Consider the following 23449-nt stretch of genomic DNA (forward strand, 5'->3'; position numbering starts at 1 on the left):
GCCTTGTTAGTTGTGAGAGCACTTCACAGCTCTGAAGTGGCTTCTCGTGGGTACAGGTGCCATGTCTCAGATGATAATTATTGCATCGCATTTCAATCAACCTTCGACGCCTGAACAGTGTGTCTGAACTCCAGAAGTGTCAGAATTATAGAGACAGCAGCCAACAATCAAACACTCAAGAACTGGGCTTCAGCACTGGGGATTGTTGCTAACTTTCCGGTTGGTTCAATTGCTCTGTTTTATTACCTTTGCTCTCGAGTCGCCAGGTATCTTTATGATACCGCCACGAGGTTCAAGTCCAAGTAATGATCAATAACTCAATACACCGATTAGTAAGATTCAAATCAAAGCACAGTAATCGCTACTCTTGCACAAATTCTACGTCTAAGCTACTTCTACAACTAACAGACCTATACTTAGCTTCGGACAGGCCCACCAGATCAGGGGAACAAATGGCCTTTCGTTCGGGTTCTGAGTCTGCGGGATTCGAAGTTGGTACGGATTGGTAGCTAGGAGCGCCTATCTCGTAGCGAGCGTTGACTTGAGACTTACTTCTTTCGACGGTCACTGCACCGGTCACGGTCAAGGTTGGTTCGCGTTGCTGAGTGACCCGGGCAGGACGAAGAGAGCGAGTTGAACTTGGGGGCTTAACTTTATAGTCCCCAGGGGCTTCCCGCCTTTTGGGGCGGACCCTGTACCTGGTTCTAGGTGATTGGACTTTGTTCCAATTGCTTGGTTCGATTTCTCCAATACTGGAGCGGTTCCCTGGTCGATGGGTGGTCTTGAGGTGTTCGTTAACCTCTTTTGTGTTGGCTCCTGCTGGCGCCGGGGAGTCTGGCTTAGTTTTGCGTGTCCCAAATGTTGCTATTGCTCCCGGGGATTGCTCATTAGTATGTAGATGGTTGCTACATTATTATTCTGATGGTCGCTGGTATCAATGCTGTCTGGGCTTTTGCAGAGTTATATACACAAAACCTGCACCTGCTGGTTTCTTCCTGTGTTGGCAGACTTTCCCATCAGCCTTTGCCGTTCGCCATTTTAAATCGGGAGTTGGCCAATTTAGGTGGCTACAGGATGTCCTCGCCACCGTAGGATGTGTGGATCAGGGGAGGGCACCTGAGCATGGTATCCCTAATGTTCCTGGCATGGGTGTGTGGCCGGTGGTGAGTGAGCAGAGTGAGGTGGATGTCGCTCTGAGAGAAGGCATAGGGAGGCTTGGGGGTTCGGGTGTCCCGGGGTGGAAGCCCTCACTGATTGTCGGTCTGTCGCCTTCTCCAATTCCTTACAGATATAACAATATGGGTGGTTATGCCGCTCCCGCAGAGGCTGCCCTCGCAGTGCAGGTGGCAGCCCAGGCGGTCAGAAGCCGGGGAAGGCAGCAGTGTTGACGCAGGCTAGAGGCGGCATCCAGGTGCAGGGGACCGCTGCACACCCTGAAAACCCAGCCAACCAGCAGGGAATGCCTGCAATGGGCCAAGGTGTACAGGTGTAATTGGTCTTTCAAGTCGATGACGGACAGCATGTGCTGCAGGAGACTCCATCTCAACAAAGAGGCAGTGCGGCACCTGTGCCACATCCTTGCGGCTTGGCATCCCGTGGAAGAGGAGGACACCCAATGCTGGTGGCCGTGAAGGTCACTGCAGCCCTGAGCCCCAATGCAATTGGATCATTCCAGGGCTCGAGTTGTGTGGCATATCACAAGCAAGGCACGCTTGAGCATCAGATTTTATCAAATTGAAGCTGGACCAGGTCCACCAGGTTGCCCGGGCTGCAGGATTCTCTGTCATCGCTGGGATATTCCAGGTCCAGGGGGTAATTGATGACTCGCATATCACCTTGAGCGCACTGGAGCATCTGGGAGTGCCCTTCATTAAAAGGAAGGAGTTCCAATCTTTAACTCATGTGCGAGTTCGCACCTCGGGATTATGCAAGTGTGTGCACGCTTCCCAGCTACGTCCTGGAACACTTGGAGATCCCCAGCATCTTCAAGGACCTGCCCAGCTTGACGACTTTAACTCCCTTCACAGGAAGGGAATGAAGAGTCCTGGCTGATGATGCCATTGCAGTGGTCTGAGACCGAGGTGGAGACCCGATATAACGAGGCCCATGCTGCCGCCCGTGCTGTCATTGAGCAGCGCATCGGACTGCTCAAAATACGGTTCTGATGCCTGGATTGCTCTGGTAGTGCACTGCAGTACACCCCCCCCCCCCCAGAGGGTCTCCAGCTTGTGGTGGTCTGCTGTGCCCTCCACAAGCTGGCACAGCAGCTGGGCGACATTCAGGAGGAGGAGGAACATGTGACTTTGTTTGAAGAAGAGGAGGAGGGGATGGAGGATGAGCCCTGGAGGACCGGTAGGAGGAACCTGAGGATGGAGGACAGGCAGCGAAAAGGGACTGGCATTCCCAGAGGACCAGGGAGGCCCTCATCCTCACCCGATTCTTCTAGGACAAGGCTTTGCCCATCAGCAAACCCCCCCTCCCCCAATCTCTCCTTCCCCCAATCCCTCCATTGCCCCATCCCTCCTTCCACCAATCTCTTCATTCCCCATTCCCCACCTGAACTCCCTCCCCCCACCACGCCCCCCGACTACACTGTTCTACACTCCGAGGGTCTGTGTAACATCACCTCGGGGTGATGGGCCTGTGTCGGCACTGTCAGAGTGTCAGCATACAAGGCAGGATGATGATAATCACTCATTGTGAGGAAAGCTCTGGTGCTCCTCAGTTTATGCCACAGTCTGACTCCTGTCTTACTGCTGACACCCATCCTCTGAACGAGGTCTGCATCACAGGCTTGTGATCTTTGACCATTGTGCCTCGGGGGTGGGAGAACAGAGGGAAATTGGGGTGATGGTGCTGGCAGGCCCGCTGTGAAGATTTATATAACAAAGGCTTCACATGTATCAGGTGTAACATGATTTAATTGTGAACATTTGACATTTCTTTTCCCCCTAGCCGCAGATGGTGACAGGGACCCCCCTCCCAGTGCCCATTCAATGATCCTCTCTCTTCTTAATCTTTCACGGTCTAGTGCTTCGTCTAAGTATGCAAATCAGAGATGGAGGCAGCCTGCTGTTTTCCGGCCCTGTGGCCTTTTGTTGCCCTTGCCAGATGTCCTCTGGAGGGCCTGGAACTAGGGGGCCCCGGTTGACTAACCAGTGTCACTGGTGTCATCGTGCCACCCTGTTGTGCCCGCTGCCCTTACGATGCACCGGTGTCAGGAGAAGGGGATTTGGAAGACCTGGAAACCGCCGTCATCTCCTTGGTGGCAGGCCCCAGGTTGGCCTCTAGCACTTCATCCTCCCTGACAGGACTCCCTGGGGGCAGCTGAGTGAGCTCCAGAGGCTTCTGAGTCATCTGGCTCTCTCGGTCCGGGAGGCTCCCCATTCATAGATCATAGAATTTACAGTGCAGAAGGAGGCCATTCAGCCCATCGAGTCTGCACCGGCCCTTGGAAAGAGCACCCCATTTAATCCCACACTTCCAATCTATCTTCGTATGCCAGTAACCCCACATAACGTTTTTTGGACACTAAGGGCAATTTAGCATGGCCAATCCACCTAACCTGCACATCTTTGGACTGTGGGAGGAAACCGGAGCACCCGGAGGAAACCCACGCAGAGACTGGGAGAACGTGAGGACTCAGCACAGAGAGTGACCCAAGCCGTGAATCGTGCCTGGGACCCTGGAGCTGTGAAGCAACTGTGCTAACCACTGTGCTACCGTGCTGCCCACAATGCACCATGTCGGCCTCTGCGGTGGTCCTCAGTGATTGGGTCATGCTCTGCAGTGCCTCTGCAATGCTCAATTGTATCTGGGAGATGTCCCTTAGCAACTGAGACAGGATATCAAGACCCTCAGCCATGGTTGTCACAGACTGAGCTATGCCTTGGGCACGACCATTCAAGACGCTGACGTTGTGCTCCAGGCTTTCCGCTGCGGTCACCACCGTATCAGTGTTGGCCTTGGTGCCACACATTGTTGGTATTATCTCCAGCGCCTGTAGCCTTTGGGACTCTTCCAACTGGCTATGCAAATGCTGGAATGTCGCTGACATTCCCTCCTGAATCTCATGGTCTTGTTTTCTCATTTGCATCATCTCTGGAATAACCTTGTCGGCATCTGGTTGGGATTCAGCTGAGTCCTGGGATCCAGCAGACCTCCAACTGCTGACTCCCTTGGATGTTCTTGCCTCCACCTGATGTACATCAGCAACTGTGTGGTGTTCACCAGATTGTGCCCCAGAAACCTGTTCACTAATGTTGTCTGGCGAGGTGTGTGTCTCTGCACCGGTGGAGGGTGAGGGTGATAGCTGTAACACCTTGATGGTGGTCTCCTCTGAGGCGATCTCTTGGGTAGGGGGAGGGGGAACCACTCCAGATGGCCCCATCAGATGGAGATCCTGCGAGACGATGGACATGTGGTCAGTGAGAGGGAAAGATAATTTTGTCTGACATAAACAACTCATTTGATTCAGGTCATCTGGGTGAAAGGGCAGTGGATCCTCAGTTCTGGTGAGAGGGCACTGTGAGCCACACGCTTGATGAATTGGGGGGGCTACAGCAGTCGTGGCATGTGTGGGTACCGTAGGTGGACATGAAACGGTTGTGTTGATGGCTGTCAGTGGGTTCTGAGGCGCAAGCACGAAGATCAGGGGCGAAATACTCCGGTATCGGCGCGATGTCCACCGACCGGCGCCCAAAACGGCGCAAATCAGTCTGGCATCGCACCGCCCCAAAGGTGCGGAATCCTCCGCATCTTTGGGGGCCGAGCCCCAACCTTAAGGGGCTAGGCCCGCGCCGGACTAATTTCCGCCCCGCCAGCTGGCGGAAAAGACCTTTGGTGCCCCGCCAGCTGGCGCGGAAATGACATCTCGGGCTGCGCATGCGCAGGAGCGTCAGTGGCCGCTCCCCGCGCGTGCGCTGTGGAGGGAGTCTATTCCGCCTCCGCCATAGTGGAGACCGTGGCGAAGGCGGAAGGAAAAGAGTGCCCCCACGGCACAGGCCCGCCCGCGGATCGGTGAGCCCCGATCGCGGGCCAGGCCACTGTGGGGGCACCCCCCCAGGACCAGATAGCCCCACGCCCCCCCCAGGACCCCGGAGCCCGCCCACGCCGCCGTGTCCCGCCGGTAAGATAGGTGGTTTAATCTACGCCGGTGGGACAGGCATTCTAGCAGCCGGTCTTCAGCCCATTCGGGCCGGAGAATCGCGATGCGATTCCCGCCCCCGCCGAATATCCGGTGCCGGAGAATTCGGCAACCGGCGGGGGCGGGATTCACGGCAGCCCCCGGCGATTCTCCAACCCGGCGGGGGGGTCGGCGAATCTCGCCCCAGATGTGGGGAGAGTGCGAGGTGTCAGCCAGTGATTTGTGGGGCGGGGGGAACGTTGGGAATTTGAGGGGGGACAAATGGAATTGATGCCAGGAGAAAGGTGGTACTTACCTTTACAGCTCGGTGGAGATCGTTGATCTTCTTCTGACATCCTCCTTGTCATGCAGCCCAAACTGACAGCCACTGCCACTCAGCCGGTATTGGTGACCCTGCGGCTGGTCCTCCAACCCCCTTGGGGGATTAGCATGTCCTGTCTCGCATCAACAACATCAAGAAGCCTGGCCAGGTTGGCATCCCCAAAGCGAGGAGCAGGTTTACGTGCTGCCATATTTGTGCGTTGAGTGAGTGGTGAGGGAACGTTTAAAAGCAGCTGCGAGAAACTGAGGCACGAGTCTGGTAAATCAAATGGTGAGACAGCCAGTAATGGTGAGAAGCTTGCGGGGATGGTAAGTATGAGCCACGACCTCGCCAACGTGGCCATCGAGGAACACCCCACCAATCTCAGCCAAAATGACATTTGAAATTTTTCTGTTAAATCGTGCCCGTTACTTCTGAATATCAATAGGGATCCGGGTACACATTTTCGGGTTATTAGCAATCCACATTTAATTTGCAAAATAGTGCTTTCTATTCAGATTATGTTGGTGTGCTTGCAGGACCCCAAATCAAAGTACTTGCATATTGTAATAACACACCAACCAAGGAGATCCCATTCAAAAATACAAAATTCTTACAGGGCTCGACAAGGTAGATGCAGGAAGTTTTTTTTCCCCCTCTGGCTGGGGGTTTAGAATCAGGGGACACAGTCTCATAATAAGGGGCAGGCCATTTAGGATTGAGATGAGGAGAAATATCTTCACTCCGATGATGGTAAACCTTTGGAATTCTCTGCCCCAGAGGGTTGCGGAGGCTCAAACGTTGGGTGTCTTGAAGACTGAGATTGATAGATTTCTACATTTGAGAAACATCAAGAAATTTGGGGATAGTGGAGGAAAATAGTGTTAAATTAGATCACCCACCACTTCACTGAATCTTGGGGAAATTATGGGATTGAAGGCCGCTAAATCCCCAGGGCCTGATAATCTACAACCCAGAGTACTTAAGGAAATGGCGCGAGAAATAGTGGATGCATTACTTGTCATCTTCCAAGATTCTATAGACTCTGGAACCGTTCCTACAGATGAAAATGAAAATCGCACATTGTCACAAGTAGGCTTCAATGAAGTAACTGTGAAAAGCCCCTAGTTGCCACATTCCGGCGCCTGTTCGGGGAGGCTGGTACGGGAATTGAACCGTGCTGCTGGCCTGCCTTGGTCTGCTTTAAAAGGCAGTTATTTAGCCCAATGTGCTAAACCAGATTGGAGGGTAGCTAATGTAACCCCACTATTTAAAAAGGGAGGTAGAGAGAAAACAGGGAATTATAGACCAGTAAGCCTGACATCAGTAGTGGGGAAAATTCTAGAATCCATTATGAAAGATTTTACAGCAGAGCATTTGGAAAACAGTGGCAGGATCGGACAGAGTCAGCATGGATTTATGAAGGGGCCTGACAAATCTACTGGAATTCTTCGAGGATTTAACTGGTAGAGTTGATGAAGGGTGGTCTCCCTTGAATCCCTGAATGGATGTTGTTTATTTGGACTTTCAGAAGGCCTTCAACAAAGTCCCACACAAAGAAATTAGCGTGTAAAATTAAAGTGCATTGGATTGAGGATTGTGTATTGAGCTGAGTAGCAAACTGGTTGGCTGACAGGAAACAAAGAGTAGGAATAAATGGGTCTTTTTCCAAACAGCAGGCAGTGGCTGATGCAACTGCAAGGATCAGTGCTAAGACCCCAGCTAGTCACAATACATATTAATGATTTAAATGAGGGAATGAAATGTAATTTCTCCAAATTTTCAGAAGGCACAAAGCTAGGTGGGAGGGTTAGCTGTGAGGAGGATCCAGAAATGCTTCAGTGTGATTCAGACATGTTGAGTGGCAGATGCCATATAATTTGGATAAATGTGAGGTTATCCACTTTGGGAGCAAAAACAAGAAGGCAGATTATTATCTGAATGGCCATAAATTAGGAGAGGGGAATGTGCATCAAGACCTGGGAGTCCTCGTACACCAGTCGCTGAAGATAGGCATGCAGGTGCAGCAGGTGGTAAAGAAGGCAAGTGATATGTTGGCCTTAATAGCGAGAGGATTCGGGGACAGGAGCCGGGATGTCTTGCTGCAATTACACAGAGCCTTGGTGAGACCACACCTGGAGTACAATGCAGTTTTGGTCTCCTTATCTGAGGACGGATGTTCTTGGTGTAGAGGCAATGCAGAGAAGGTTTACCAGACTGATTTATAGAATCTCAGAATCCTACAGTGCAGAAGGAGGCCATTCGGCCCATCGGATCTGCACCGAATACCCTACCTAGGCCCACATACCAACCCTATCCTCAAAACTCAGTAACCCCAGCTGACAGTTTTGGACACTAAGGAACAATTTAGCGTGGCCAATCCACCTAACCTGCACATCTTTGGAATGTGGGAGGAAACCGGAGCACCCGGAGGAAACCTACACAGACATGGGGAGAAAGCGCAAATTCCACCCAGTCACCTGAAGCCGGAATTGAACCTGGGTCCCTGGCACTGTGAGGGAGCAGTGCTAACCACTGTGCCACCGTGTGGTTCCTGGGATGGCAGGACTGATGTATGATGAGAGATTGAATGGATTAAGATTGTATTCGCTGGAGTTCAGAAGAATGAGGGGGGGGGGGCCTCATAGAATTCCAATAGGGCTGGACAAGATAGATGCAGGAAGGATGCTCTTAATGGTGGGCGTGTCCAGAACCAGGGGGTCACAGTCTGAGGATATGGGGAAGACCATTTAGGACTGAGATGAGGTGAGATTTCTTCACCCAGAGAGTGGTCAGCTTGTGAAACTCACTACCACAGAAAGTAGTTGAAGCCAAAACACTATGGCCGGAATTCTCCGGCGATTGTGTTCACTTTTCCCCCCGGCAGCACACCAAGCCCGCGGGTTTGCCGGCAGTTTGGGGTGGCTTCAATGGCAAATCCCATTAACAAGCAGCAGGAGTATAGAATCCCATCGCCAGCATATTGCGCACCGCCAAGATACACGCAGCTGAGGGATTAAGAATCCAGCCAGGTATGTTTTCAAGAAGCAGTTAGATATAGCACTTGTGGCGAAAGGGAATCAAAGGATATGGGGAGAAGGTGGAATTAGGTGATTGAGTTGGATGATCAGCCATGATCATAATGAATAGCAGAGCAGGCTCGAAGGGCTGAATGGTCTCCTCCTGCTCCTAATTGTTTTCCTACTGTCATGTGAGAGTACCTTTAAGAAATGGGTATTTTTATAGAATAACTGTACTGGGTGTACTTAAAAAATGGGTGTTGTTTACTGCAGTGATGTCAGAGTGTGGGTGGAGCTGGGCTGTCTGCCAGCTTTTTGCTTTTGCTTTAGGCTTTTTGCTGCAGGGTGGGTTTGGTTTCATTTTAGTTTTGGAGAAGCTGCAATCACAGCGGGATATGTGTGAATCTCTGCACGCTTCTGAGTGTCCATTTGCTGATTTCAATCTGGTAACTGTTCTCAGTAGTGAAGTTAAGCCTGATGTCTTTCTGTAAAAAGGTGTTTTTAAGTCTTATGGATGTTAAAAGGAAATCTTAAAGGATTACTTAGTGTTGTATTCTTTGGGGGTCGTATTTGAATTAATGGTTGCTAAGATGTTCACTATGTTTTAAAAAGGTTAACTTGAGTTCATAGAATAAACATTGTTTTGCTTTAAAAAATACTTTTCCATTTCTGCTGTACCACACCTGTAGAGTGGGCCGTGTGCTCCCCATACCACAATCTATTAAAAGTTGTGGGTCAGGTGAAATCCATGTACACTTTGGGGGTCTCTAAACCCTGGCCCATAATACTACAAATACTGGAGGAGGCTCAAAGGGCCGAATGGCCTGCTCCTACTCCTATTTCTTAACGTATTTGTGAAAGTCTTTGGCTCATCTATAAGACTATCTGTGCCTACAGAAGGGATGAATTTACATGCAGACTTCATTGATGTGTAGCATTATGTGGGGAAAAATTCAATTGTGGTTGCAGCTGATTTGATGGTGTAGATTTCATGAACAGAGAACTTATTTTCCGGTCCCGACACCAGCAGGCATTTGGGACTGGAAAATCTGGAGAGCCGTTGACTTTTAACTTGGTTTGTGGGCGGCATGGTGGTGCAGTGGTTAGCACTGCTGCCTCACGGTGCTGAAGACCCAAGGTTTGATCCCAGCCCAAGGTCACTGTCCATGTGGACTTTGCACGTTCTCCCCATGTCTGCGTGGGTCTCACCCCCACAGCCCAAAGATGTGCAGGTTAGGTGGATTGGCCACGCTAAATTGTCCCTTAATAGGAAAAACTAAAGAAAAAATGTGTGTTTTTGATGTCAGAGGACTCAGAAGGAGCAGGATCCAAAGGGAATTCATGGTCAATAATCTGTTTGACTAAACAATGTAAGTAATGATGGTCTCCCTGTGTTGGCCTTTGATTACTGAAAAGGAAAATCTATATAACCTTTTCTAAATGAAGAACAATCTAAACCTTTATTAATAAGTTTGATAATGTTCACAGATACAGGAGCTGACAAATAAACTAACTGAGAAAGAGAAAGAGCATCAAGATGTTACCCAGCAGGTTGGAACCCTAAAGGGCAGACTGTTTTTGTATGAGGTAATTGATCTATTTAAATGAATATCATCGATTAACAGAGGATACCTTTCTTTTATTAATTCTTAGGATGTGTTTTCACTGACACCGGCAGCATTAACTGTTCACATAACAATTTGCCCTGTGAGTTTGATACAACTGAATGTCGTGCTCGACTACTTCAGAATTAACCACATTGGTATGGGACTGGAGTCACAGATAGGCTGGATTGGATGGGGGCTACAGGTTTCCCTTCCTCAAGTATTTACATTCGCGGTGATCCCCTGCCATGTAACCTCGGCCACTTATCCAGACACCCGTCAATCAGTTGAAGTGAAAGAGGCCCGGCTTCCCCCTGAGCACCTGCTGCAGGAACATGCCCACTAACGTTTAGACTGACGTTTTACATATCAGATAGCTTTGGGCAAAACCCTGGTCACCAGTGTCATTGACAGTCACTCCCAAAGCAGGTGTGAGACAGTTACAGAAACTTCAGTACCTTTAACTGAAAATGTAAAATCTGGTGTAAGTCAACCCACCCTGATTGCACCAGTGGCACACCTGTGGTCTCTGAGCAACTTTGTCAATTTGATGTTGGTCAGTACAGGTACTGAGTTGTGGCTGGTTCTTTGCTGTGGATCTGTCCCCACCAAGAGCTTGATTGAAACTGACTGAAACCCATTTGCCATCAGTCACAGCAAGCAGAGAAAGCGGAGCCTTTGTTCTGATCAGATTGACTTTGGTACTAGAAAGAAGTGCAGAGAACACATTCCTAGCTCCCTTTCAAGTTTTACAATATCTTAACATGGACATATATCATATATTCATAGCATCCCTCCAGTTTAGAAGGAGGCCATTCGGCCCATTGAGTCTGCTCCAACCCTCCGAATGAGCACTCTACCCAGGAGCACCCCACCCTATCCTCCTAACCCTGTGGCCGAACTTGAACATCCCTGGACACTAAAAGGCAATTTAGTCTGGCCAATCCACCTAACCCACGCATCTTTGGACTGTGTGAGGACACTGAAACACCCAGAGGAAACGCACGCAGACATGGGGAAAACGTGAAAATTCCACACAGTCACGCAAGGCTGGAATTGAACCCTGGTACCTGGCGCTGTGAGGCAGCTGTGCGAACCACTGTGCCGCCGTATATATTGCTGTTCCTTCATCATCAGTGAGTTAAAATCCTCCCTATCCAGCATAGTAGCAGAACCTTCACTGATGGACTGCAGTGGTTTAAGAAGGTGGTCTGCCACTATCTTGTGAAGAGCAAATAGATATTATTGGTGATGTCCATTGCACACGAACAAATTAACAAAAAGCTAACCTCTAACTGCACTTCAAACATTCAAAAGATAATATACTTTTACATCATACTTGTTTTGTCTGCTTTATCAAACAAAGACTGACCAAATTAATCTTGATCGTAGCAGGCTCGTATAACTGACAGCTCACTCAAAATGATGGCTATTGGAATCAGCACGAGGATTCTCAGATTTTGAAGTTTATATTCCAATTTTAATGTTATTAAAAATGTAAAAAAAGCCTGGACTGATAACCCGGACAGCGTGAATTCAAATTTTAATTAAGAAGTGGACATAGGAAGCCGGTGCTGGTAAAAAAAAACCTGTTAGAGTGTCATGAAATACTAACTGGTTTGTTAATATCTTCTAAAGAAGGACATGACGGTCCCCACCCAGCCTGACCTACATGTGACTCCAGCTGCACACCACTAGCTACCCTTTGAGGTGGTCCAGCAAGCCACTCGGTTACAGCATTGCAGAGGTTCAAAAGGATAACTCACCACTACCTACCAATCAGTCCACCTTCCCCACTCTTTTTCTATAACCATACAAAGACATTACACAGTATTGTCAGGATTTCACTGGGGAATTAACATTAGACGGATTGCTTTTAAAGTATGTTAATTGTTGCCACAGAGCCAATATTGCACAAGTCATAGTGAGATGAACAACCCGTTAGCCTGTTACAGTAACATTGTTTGAGGGATCGATATCGGCCGAGATACTGGGAAAGATGAGGAATATCTAGAGTTCCACTTCCTAATTGAACTGCTTTCTACTCTTAGCAGGGAAAACATCAGGAGGATAATGAAAGCGAACTCATGGTTGAAGAAGAGATGCTTGACAGTTTCCCAGGTACACCAAGTTTGGAGCTGCAATCACATTTTTACACTCATTTTAATTATGTAATTATGTGAATTTATGAGTTTTGATAATGTAGAGAAATACATAGAAGTATGCCATTGAAGCCAAACAGTTCATTGCTGTTGTTAAGATTGCGTGAGAATACAGTTCTAACCATATTTGCCCACATTATTGCCATATCCCTCGTGAGCGATGGCGCAGTGATCATGACACTGAACGAGTAGCTCAAAAGCCTGAGGCCCAGGCCAATGCTCTAAGGACATGGGTTCAAATCCCACAATGGCTGTTGAATCAACTGGCCTAGATGTGACTCCAGGCCCAGCAATGTGGTAGACTCATAAATGGTCTAAGAAGCCACTCAGTTCTACTAAACCGCGACAAAGTAAGAAAGGAATGAAGCTGGATGGACAGTCTGGCATCAAGCCAGGCACCAAAGCACATCCAGCACTGTCAATCCATCAAAGTTCTCCCTACTAAGATCTGGCGGCTTGTGCCAAAATTGGAAGACCTGTCCCACAGACGAGTCACGCAAGAGCCTGACATAGTTATACTCATTGCAGCATACTTTACAGCAAATACTAACACCAGTCCTGCATATATCCTATCCTCCCAGCTGGATAGACCCACCAGAGGCGGCAGCAGTCATTGACTCTGGACCACATGAAGCCCCATCTTCACATTGAGGAAACCCTCCATCTTGTGTTAAATAGGATGGACTTAGAACAAATCTGGAAACTTGAAATTGGGCATCCATGCCAGGAACAGCACCAGGCTTTCTTAAAAATGAGGGGCGTCATTCTCCGACCCCCCGCCGGGTCGGAGAATGGCCGTTGGCCGCCGTGAATCCCGCCCCCGCCCCCGCCGAAGTCTCCGGTACCGGAGATTGGGCGGGGGCGGGAATCGGGCCGCACCGGTTGGCGGGACCCCCCGTTCAATTCTCCGGCCCGGATGGGCCGAAGTCCCGCCCAGAAATTGCCTGTCCCGCCGGCGTAAATCAAACCTGGTATTTACCGGCAGGACCAGGCGGCGTGGGCGGGTTCCGGGGTCCTGGGGGGGGGGGGGACGCGGGGCGATCTGACCCCGGGGGGGTGCCCCCACGGTGGCCTGTCCCGCGATCGGGGCCCACCGATCCGCGGGCGGGCCTGTGCCGTGGGGGCACTCTTTCCCTTCCGCCTCCGCCACGGCCTCCACCATGGCGGAGGCGGAAGAGACTCTCCCCACTGCGCATGCGCGGGAAACTGTCGGCGCCCGCTGACACTCCCGCGCATGCGCCGGGAAACTGTCAGCGACCGCTGACGCTCCCGCGTATGCGCCGCGTTTCCGCGCCAGCTGGCGGGGCAACAAACGCCATTTCCGCCAGCTGGCGGGGCGGAAATCCCTCCGGCGTCGGCCTAGCCCCTCAATGTTGGGGCTAGGCCGCCAAAGATGCGGAGCATTCCGCACCTTTGGGCCGGCGCGATGCCCGTCTGATTGGCGCCGTTTTTGGCGCCAGTCAGCGGACATCGCGCCGTTGGGGGAGAATTTCGCCCCAGGTGTCAACCTGGTGAATCTATAACACAGGACTATTTTCCTGTCATTCAGCAGAAACAACATGCGATAGACAGAGCTAAGATATGCCAAGACCAACAAATCAGATCTAAGCTCTACAATCCTGCCACATCCAGTTGCGAATGGTGGTGGACAATTAAATAGCTCACTGGAGAAGGCTTTAAAAATATCCTCATCCTTAGTGATGGGGGAGACCAGCACATCAGTGCAAAAGCTAAGGCTTTTGCAGCCATCTTCAGCCAGAAGTGGATGATACATGATGGCCTCTTCATGGAGTTTCGAGCATAATAGATGCCAATCTTCAGCCAATTCGATTCACTCCACGGGACATCAAGAAATGGTGTTTGACCTTTTGGCTAAGATCAAGCCGAAGGTCAGGTGTGATGCCTGTTCTTGTCAGCTTGGATATAGTGTGTCTCTTTTGTGGAGACCATGAATTGGATTCGATTTGAATTGATTTTTGGAGTAAGCAAGGAGCAGAATTAAGGGTTTGCCGCGTCCATTCTGCGCATTGACTTTGTAACTCTGAGAAAGGAATAAAAATCTTCGAAAAAGATATCAAGAAATGGTTAAACTAGATACTACAAAGGCTATGAGTCCTTACAACATTTAGCAGTAGTATTGAAATTTTATGCTCTAAAACTAGCTGAAATCCTAGCTAAATTGTTCTCGTACAGCTACAACAATGTGGAACATTGCCCAGGACACAAGTTCAAGGTGAGGGGCATGAGGTTTAGGGGGAGGGGCGTTGAGGAAAAGCTCTTTTACCCAGAGAGTGGCGACGGTCTGGAATGCACTGCCTGAGAGGGTGGTAGAGGCTGATTGCCTCACATCCTTTGAAAAGTACCTGGACATCAAACATCACTGAGTGCCAAGGAGCCCTTGCCAAATGGGAGTCAATGGGACTTGGGGGACTCCACTGGTTGGAGTCATACCTGGCACAAAGGAAGATGGTTGAGATTTTCTTGAAGTCATCATCACAACACATGTCAGCAGGAGTTCCTCAGGCTGGTGTCTGAGGTGCAGCCATCTTCGGCTGCTGCATCAATGACCTTCATTCCATCATAAGGTCAGAATGGGAATGTTTGCTGATTGTTTCACAATGTTCAACACCATTCACTATTCCTCAGATACTGAAGAAGTCTGTGTCCAGATACAGCAACACCTGGACAATATTCATGCTTTGGATTAGGAATGGCAAGCAAGGTCAGGTAATGAGAGAATATGGGAGAATCCAAACATCTCTGCTTGATATTCAATGGCATTATCATCACTGGCATTATCATCACTGAATTCCCCAATATCAGTATCCTGAGTTGCATTGACTAACAGCTTAACTGGCCAGCCATATAAATATAAGAACAGGTCAGAAGCTGGAAGTTCTGCAATGAGTAACTCAATACCTGACTCCCCAAAGTCTATCCACCATCTACCAGACACAAGTCAGGAGTGTGATGGTCACTTGTCTGATAAGTGCAGCTCCAAAAACACTCGAGAAGCACCATCCAGGACAAAGCAGTGTGCTTGATTGCCACCCAATCCATAAACATTCACTCCCCCGCCACCGTTGCACAGTGGCAGCAATGAACTACAGGGTATCGCAAAGGATCTTTGGACAGCACCTTCCAAATCCGAGATCTCTACCACCTAGAAGGGCAAGGGCAGAAGACACATGGGAACATCACCACCTGCAAGTTTCCCTCCAAACCAGACATCCTCCTGACTTCCTTCACCGTCACTGGTTCAAATCCCAGTACTCCTTCCCTAACAGGACTGAGGGTGTACCTACACACATGTACTGCAGTGGTTCAAGAATGTGACTCACCGCAACCTTCACAAGAGCAATTAGGAATGGACAACAAACGTTGGCCTAACCAGTGATGCCCACATCCCATGAAAGAATAAAAAAACTAATCTTTCCCATCATTCACGAATCAAATCTAATCCTGAATGTTGACAAAGCATGTTGACCTCTGGTACGGTAATGTATCCATCTCCGGGAAGAACTGAAGTGTCTTCATGGCCTGGGATGAAGTGGAGGTGAATCCAAGCATTCAAGGAACTGTTGCCATTTAGGGCGATTATATTGTGTTGCTAATGTTGATCGTATGGATTGAGCTTGTTTATGGGTGTGGTGACTTGTAAGTTAGTAAAAACTGAACTGAAATGAGCACATGAATAATTAGTGAGTGACTGCCCATGTGCTGACTGGGTGGCAGCACTGATGTCAATTTTCCCAACAAACAGTTCAGATTGTCCTCAGATGCAAAATCATTGTGGGCCATGCCACTCATTGTCCCTGTTGTGTTCTGTCTTGTTTCCACATTCCAAAACAATGCTCATTGTTTTCCATTGCTTACTGATGCTTGGTTTGGGCTCCACCGGGATCACTCAGCTCCAGGCCTCTTTAAAGCCTTGGTCCAAACATTGGCATTCAAATTGAATTTCAGAGGGCATGTCAGAGTGACTGCCTTTAACCCCAAGGCAGCATTTAACCGAGTGTGACATCTAGGAGCCCCAGTGATACTGAAGTCAATGGAAATTGGAAAAATGTCCACTGGTTGAAGTCATAACTGGCACAAAGGAAGATGGTTGTTGTTGTTGGAGGTCAATCATCTCAGTCCCAGGTAATTACTACAGGGTTTCATCAGGGTACTGTTCGATGTCCAACTATCTTCAGCTGCTCCATCAAAGGCGTTTTCTCCATCATAAGGTTAGAAGTGGGGATATTTGCTATGGTGAGGAACAATCCATGTACAACTCTTCATATATTGAAACAGTCCGTGTCTATATGTAGCAAGGTCTGGAAAACATTCTGTCAACTGACATTTGTGACACACAAGTGCCAGGCAATAACCATCTGCAAGCAGAGAGAATCTAACCATTTCCCCTGAACATTCAATGACACCGACATCACTAAATCCCCCACCATTAACATGCTGGGAGTTACCATTTACCGCAAGCTGAACTGGACCAGCCATAGAGATACTGTAGCCAGAGAGAATAGTTCAGAGCTGAGAATTCTGCAGCAAGTAATGCATCTCTTGACTCCCTAAAGCCTGTCCGCCATCTACAAGTCTCAAGTCAGGAGTATGAAGTAACATTCTCCGCTTGTCTGCGTTACGAAACCCTGGGCTAGTGCGCATCAGTTCCAGCCCCATCAGAGACCCAACATAAGTGAATTTACCAATAATTTGTATGTTTTCCTGAGATCTTTGACGCTCAGCTGCTCCAATGATTTACAGACACCAGGGGCGAAATTCTCCGGTATCGGCCTTGTCCCGCCGGTAAGGTAGGTGGTTTAATCTACGCCGGCGGGACAGGCATTTTAGCGGCGGGACTTTGGCCCATCCGGACCGGAGAATCGCGCGGGGGGGGGGGGGGGGGGGGGGGCGCGCCAACCGGCGCGGCGCGATTCCCGCCCCCGCTGAATATCCGGTGCCGGAGAATTCGGCAACCGGCGGGGGAGGGATTCACGCCAGCCCCGGTGATTCTCCGACCCGGCGGGGGGTCGGAGAATCTCGTCCCAGATTTGTAAGTCAAAGGGAAGAGATAAACATATAATGGAAACAATAGAGCAATGGTCTATTAATCTAACTATTCACCAATCCACCCTCCACCTCCCACCCTCCACCCAGACACACAAAAGACAAGATACATGGTGGCTTAGGGAAAGGATCAAAAATAACAGGAATTAAAAGGCCGTGAGTTGAATCTTTGAGGTGGTTGTCTTTGTAGTCAGTGATCTTCCAAGGATGCAAAGTGTTGAAATCATTGGTTGGTTTGGATCTTTTAATGTTTGTCTCCAACTAGAACACTTGGACTGTAAGTTTTCCTCTGGGAAGTTACCTTCACTTCCATTGAGTTGGGCTTTCACACAGAAAATTCCCCTCCAGTCTGCACAATTCTAACTTGCGTCCACCAGAGGGACTATCAGCCTCACCTGAGTCAAACTGAAGTTCCCACCATGAGAATTTACAAGAGAGTTTTCCGTCCACTCTGCCTCTGGAATGCTGGAATGCTTGTCTGCTCTTTCTGCAGATCAAGATTAACAGTAGTGAAGAGAAGTTAAAAGGCCCTTTCTTCTAGACCTTTAGAGATCACAGGGGAGAGCTATCAGCTCTGTGCTTTCCCCAGCCTATCAAACAGAGGTTAGGCTATCATAGATCCGGCTGGAGACCGTTTGCTGCCTTTTGATCAGAGGTTAAATTTAATAATAATAATTGCTTATTAGAACATAGAACATCGAACGATACAGCGCAGTACAGGCCCTTCGGCCCACGATGTTGCACCGAAACAAAAGCCATCTAACCTACACTATGCCATTATCATCCATATGCTTATCCAATAAACTTTTAAATGCCCTCAATGTTGGCGAGTTCACTACTGTTGCAGGTAGGGCATTCCACGGCCTCACCACTCTTTGTGTAAAGAACCTACCTCTGACCTCTGTCCTATATCTATTACCCCTCAGTTTAAAGCTATGTCCCCTCTTGCCAGCCATTTCCATCCACGGGAGAAGGCCACAAGTAGGCTTCAATTAAGTTACTGTGAAAAGCCCCTAGTCGCCACATTCAGGCGCCTGTTCGGGGAGGCTGGTATGGGAATTGAACGCCCGCTGCTACCTTGTTCTGCATTGCAAGCCAACAGTTTAGCCCACTACTAAACTAGGCCCTAGGACTTCACAGTCCAGGCTGGATAGAGAAAGCTTGAGGCATATAAACCAGGAGTTAAACCTTCACAGGACTGAGTGTCCAGACCTGCTCACTCCAGCCGATGTATATCAGAGAGAGACAAAGTTCCAGCCTTTCTGGCAGAGGTATTTCACAGGCTCCTGCCCAGCTCCTTCTCCGAATGAAACTGAAAGCAAAAATGGAACCTGCCTTCTTCTCTGGAAGCTTCTGAAAGACTTTACCAATCCCAATCGAAAACAGAAAATGTCCTTAATTTCTGAAGAGGGGAGGACAGGCATTAAAAGGAAACCAGGAACAGACAAGGATTTAAAAGAGGTTCCTTACATCTGGATGAATGCAACTTGAGCAACCATGTAAAACTGTTAACGTCATCCTTAATAAAGCAGCCTGTGTGATCACCCTCACATCCACCATCTTTAAATATTCACTCCCTCTACCACCAGTGCATAATGGCAACAATGTATGTCATTTGTACGATGCACTGCAGCAATGAGCCAAAGCTTCTTTGACAGCACCGTTTGAACCCGCAACTGCTAAAGCCAAGAAGGACAAGGGCACCAAATGCTCCAATGTTACCATCTATAAGGTACCCTCACACATCACACCCATCCTATATGAATAATTGTTGTGTCAAAGTCATGGAACTCCACCCCTAACAACATTGTGGGTATACCTACGCACGTGCACACCCATGGACTATACCAGTTCAAGGAAGGGGCTCACCACCATCTTCTTAAGAGTAATGAGGGATTATTATGGTTTACAAGGATGCTAAACAGATATCCTAATACTTTTAAAAAAATGTAAAACGGTGAGGAAAGGACACTTTGCTCCAGGACTGATCCCATGCAGACATGGGGCTATGGTGTATTACAACAAATTTTACTATTAACACAGCATTAAAATACCTTTAACAGCACAAACATATAGATTACGACCAGTTAACCATACTTAACAATAAAATGAAACACTTTAAATCCTAACTGCTGCCTTCTTTATCACCAATTAAGTGAAACCCCCAACAGGTCAAAAAACACTTAAATACAGTTACTTGCTATACATTTGAATAGAGTTATTTGATTGCAAAGGAAGAAATCCTAAGAGAAAACAGCCTGCAGATTCTTACCCCTGTCAGACTATTGCTTAACTTGACAGCCTTTTTAGAAGCTTCTATTCAGCTCACAGCCAAATCTATACTAACTGAAAAACAAATTGCTTCAGCCTTGGACCTTCCATTACAACCTCATCTTTATCCCACTCAAATCCCATGACTTAATTACTTGGGTTTAAACACAATGGTTGCAATTTCCCCAACGTGTTACACCTGGCGCCGATCCGGTTGCACCAGGACCATTGTGGGAGAGGCCCAAAATGGGCTTTGCGGCAGGTGAAAAATTATATGTGGGTCACCCAAACCGTGGCACCCGACATAATTTGGAGGTCTCTGGAACCTCCCCGGGTGATCTGCGACAGGGCAGGTTAGTACCCTGGAATTACCCCGGCACCCGGTCTTCCTGGAAGTGTGAACCTGTCATTCTGTCAGTGCCAACTTGGCACTGCTAGGGTGGCATGAGCAGTGCCCTGGTGCCAGGCTGGTAGTCTCAGGGTGACATGATGTCAGGTTGGCACTGCCAAGGGATGGGGCCTGAGTGGGACCATGCCAATGAAAGCGGGTATGAAGTGTAGGGGAGAAGGGTGTATGAAGGGGTGTCATGAATGTGGAGGGGGTGGTGCAGCACAGTGGCGCGGTGATTAGAATTGCTGCCTCATAGTGCCGAGGACCCAGGTTCGATCCCGGCCCCGGGTCACTGTCCGTGTGGAGTTTGCACATTCTCCCCATGTCTGTGTGGGTCTCACCCCCACAAACCCAAAGATGTGCAAGATACATAGATTGGCCACACTAAATTGCATCTTAATTGGAAAAAGAGAATTGGTGCTCTAAATTGATTTAAAGAAAAAAGAATGTTTGGGGGGGGGGGGGGGAGGGGGAGGCAGGTGAAGGGGGGGTCCTGAAAGTGTGTGGCCTGAAAAGGGGTGAGGACTTAAAGGGGGAACCCTAAAGGTATGGGACCCTCAGCGACCCCATCGTGGTGTGTGCCCACTTGATGGGGGGTTGGGGGGAGCGATGCCCCATTGCCCATTGGGATGGGCGTGTGTGGGCCAGGGTCATCCTCAGGTCTAGGTGGTGGTGGGGGGGACTCATGCTAACTTCTGTTTATGGGGCGCAGGTTGCCCCTCGGGAGTCGAGGGTTTGGGGTGTTACCCATGTCTGCGGGGGGTCACATTGATTATGGATGGGGCGGTGTGGGGGATGCTTAAGCCCACTTTGAGATGAGTGCACCCTTTCAAAATGCACCCCGATCTTTGAGGAGCCGATCTGGCCGGCGAGTTTAGTTCCCCACTGCAGGAAACATTTCTAAGCGTGGGCTTGACCAATGAGAAATTCTGCAAGTCCCCCAAAAATGACTACGTGTTGGTGAATACAAGTCTGGATCGCACTCAAAAATAACCCGCCAAACCCGTTCAAAATTGCAGTCATGTTTTGGGTGAATTGTGTCCAATGTCTCTAATTATCTACTCCCCAGAAATTATAACAAAAACACATTAGGCCCTTCCTTATGAATATAAGCATGAATATAACTGGGGCTGTTGAGCACAGGGCTAAATCGCTGGCTTTGAAAGCAGACCGAGGCAGGCCAGCAGCACGGTTCGATTCCCGTAACAGCCTCCCCGAACAGGCGAATGTGGCGACTAGGGGCTTTTCACAGTAACTTCATTTGAAGCCTACTTGTGACAATAAGCGATTTTCATTTCATTTCATTTCATGTTTTTAAATAATGACGTTCTCACTTTTACAACACCTTAATGGCACCTTCTGCAGCCACCGTGTCTGTCTTTCTTTTAAAGCAGAATTTTTAAAAAACTGCAGCAGATACATACAATCCCTAACCAAGGCTTTCAAAACCATTACTGCACCAGGTAGAGCAGAGCTCAGAAATAGGAAGGGTGTGGTAACAATGTTGGGGCTGTACTACAGACCTCCCAACAGCGAGCGTGAGATAAAGGTACAAATATGTAAATAGATTATGGAAAGATGTAGGAGCAACAGGGTGGTGGTAATAGGAGATTTTAATTTTCCCAATATTGACTGGGATACACTTAGTGTCTGAGGCCTAGATGGAGCAGAATTTGTAAGGAGCATCCAGGAGGGTTTTCTAGAGCAGTATGTAAATAGTCTAACTTGGGAAGGGGCCATACTGGACCTGGTGTTGGGGAATGAGCCCAGCCAGGTGGTTGAAGTTTCAGTCGGGGATTACTTTGGGAATAGTGATCACAATTCCGTAAGTTTTAGAATACTCATGGACAAAGACGAGAGTGGTCCTAAAGGAAGAGTGCTAAATTGGGGGAAGGCCAACTACACCAAAATTCGGCAGGAGCTGGGGAATGTGGATTGGGAGCAGCTGTTTGAAAATAAATCCACATTTGATATGTGGGAGGCTTTTAAAGAGAGGTTGATTAGAGTGCAGGACAGACATGTCCCTGTGAAAATGAGGGATAGAAATGCAAGATTAGGGAACCATGGATGACAGGTGAAATTGTGAGACTAGCTAAGAGGAAGAAGGAAGCATACATAAGGTCTAGGCGACTGAAGACAGAAGAAGCTTTGGAAGAATATCGGGAATGTAGGACCAATCTGAAACGAGGAATCAAGAGGGCTAAAAGGGGTCATGAAATATCTTTAGCAAACAGGGTTATGGAAAATCCCAAGCCTTTTATTCATATATAAGGAGCAAGAGGGTAACTAGAGAAAGGGTTGGCCCACTCAAGGACAATGGAGGAAAGTTATGCGCGGAGTCAGAGAAAATGGGTGAGATTCTTAACGAGTACTTTGCATCAGTATTCACCGAGGAGAGCTTAGGGATAGATGTCTGAGTACTCTAGGTGAAGTCGGCATAAGGAGGGAGGATGTGTTGGGTATTCCAAAAGGCATTAAGGTGGACAAGTCCCCAGGTCCAGATGGGATCTATCCCAGGTTACTGAGGGAAGTGAGAGAGGAACTAGCTCGGGCCTTAACAGATATCTTTGCAGCATCCTTGAACACGGGTGAGGTACCGGAGGACTGGAGAATTGCTAATGTTGTCCCCTTGTTTAAGAAGGGTAGCAGGGATAATCCAGGTAATTATAGACCGGTGAGCCTGACGTCAGTGGTAGGGAAGCTGCTGGAGAAGAAACTGAAGGCTAGGATCTATTCCCATTTGGAAGAAAATGGGTTTATCAGTGATAGGCAACATGGTTTTGTGAAGGGAAGGTCATGTCTTACCAACTTAATAGAATTCTTTGAGGAAGTGGCAAAGTTGATTGATGAGGGAAGGGCTGTAGATGTCATATACATGGACTGGCAAATGCGAGGTGATGCATTTTGGAAGATCCAATTCAAGAGCGAACTATATGGTAAATGAAAAAGCCCTGGGGAAAATTGATGTACAGAGAGATCTGGGTATTCAAGTCCATTGTACCCCGAAGGTGGCTGCGCAGGTCGATAGAGTGGTCAAGAAGGCATATGGCATGCTTTCCTTCATCGGAAGGGGGATTGAGTACAAGAGTTGGCAGGTCATGTTACAGTTGTATATGACTTTGGTTCGGCCACATTTGGAATACTGCTTACAGTTCTGGTCGCCACATTGTCAAAAGGATGTGGATGCTTTGGAGAAGGTGCAGAGGAGGTTCACCAGGATGTTGCCTGGTATGGAGGGTGCTCGCTCTGAAGAGAGTTTGAGCAGATTAGGATTATTTTCATTGGAAAGACGGAGGTTGAGGGGGGACCTCATTGAGGTCTACAAAATCATGAGAAGTATAGACAGGGTGGATAGCAAGAAGCTTTTTCCCAGAGTGGGGGACTCAATTACTAGGGGTCACGGGTTCATGGTGAGAGGGGAAAAGTTTAAGGGAGATGTGCGTGGAAAGTTCTTTACGCAGAGGTGGTGGGTGCCTGGAATGTATTGCCG

The 23449-nt window shown here is 48.6% G+C and overlaps 1 protein-coding gene across 3 annotated transcripts in view; it reads left to right on the forward strand.

Moving 5' to 3' along the window:
• Nucleotides 1-23449, forward strand: part of ankrd24 (ankyrin repeat domain 24) — a 215155-nt gene that overhangs the window by 81038 nt on the left and 110668 nt on the right. For all 3 annotated transcript variants that reach the window (XM_072482820.1, XM_072482821.1, XM_072482822.1), the window contains 2 exons: nucleotides 9956-10054; nucleotides 12123-12192. In XM_072482820.1, coding sequence (XP_072338921.1) covers nucleotides 9956-10054; nucleotides 12123-12192 — 169 coding nt within the window. The remainder of the gene's footprint in view (nucleotides 1-9955; nucleotides 10055-12122; nucleotides 12193-23449) is intronic.

This window comes from Scyliorhinus torazame, chromosome 18 (assembly GCF_047496885.1).
Source record: "Scyliorhinus torazame isolate Kashiwa2021f chromosome 18, sScyTor2.1, whole genome shotgun sequence".
In the NCBI taxonomy this organism is placed as follows: Eukaryota; Metazoa; Chordata; class Chondrichthyes; order Carcharhiniformes; family Scyliorhinidae; genus Scyliorhinus; species Scyliorhinus torazame.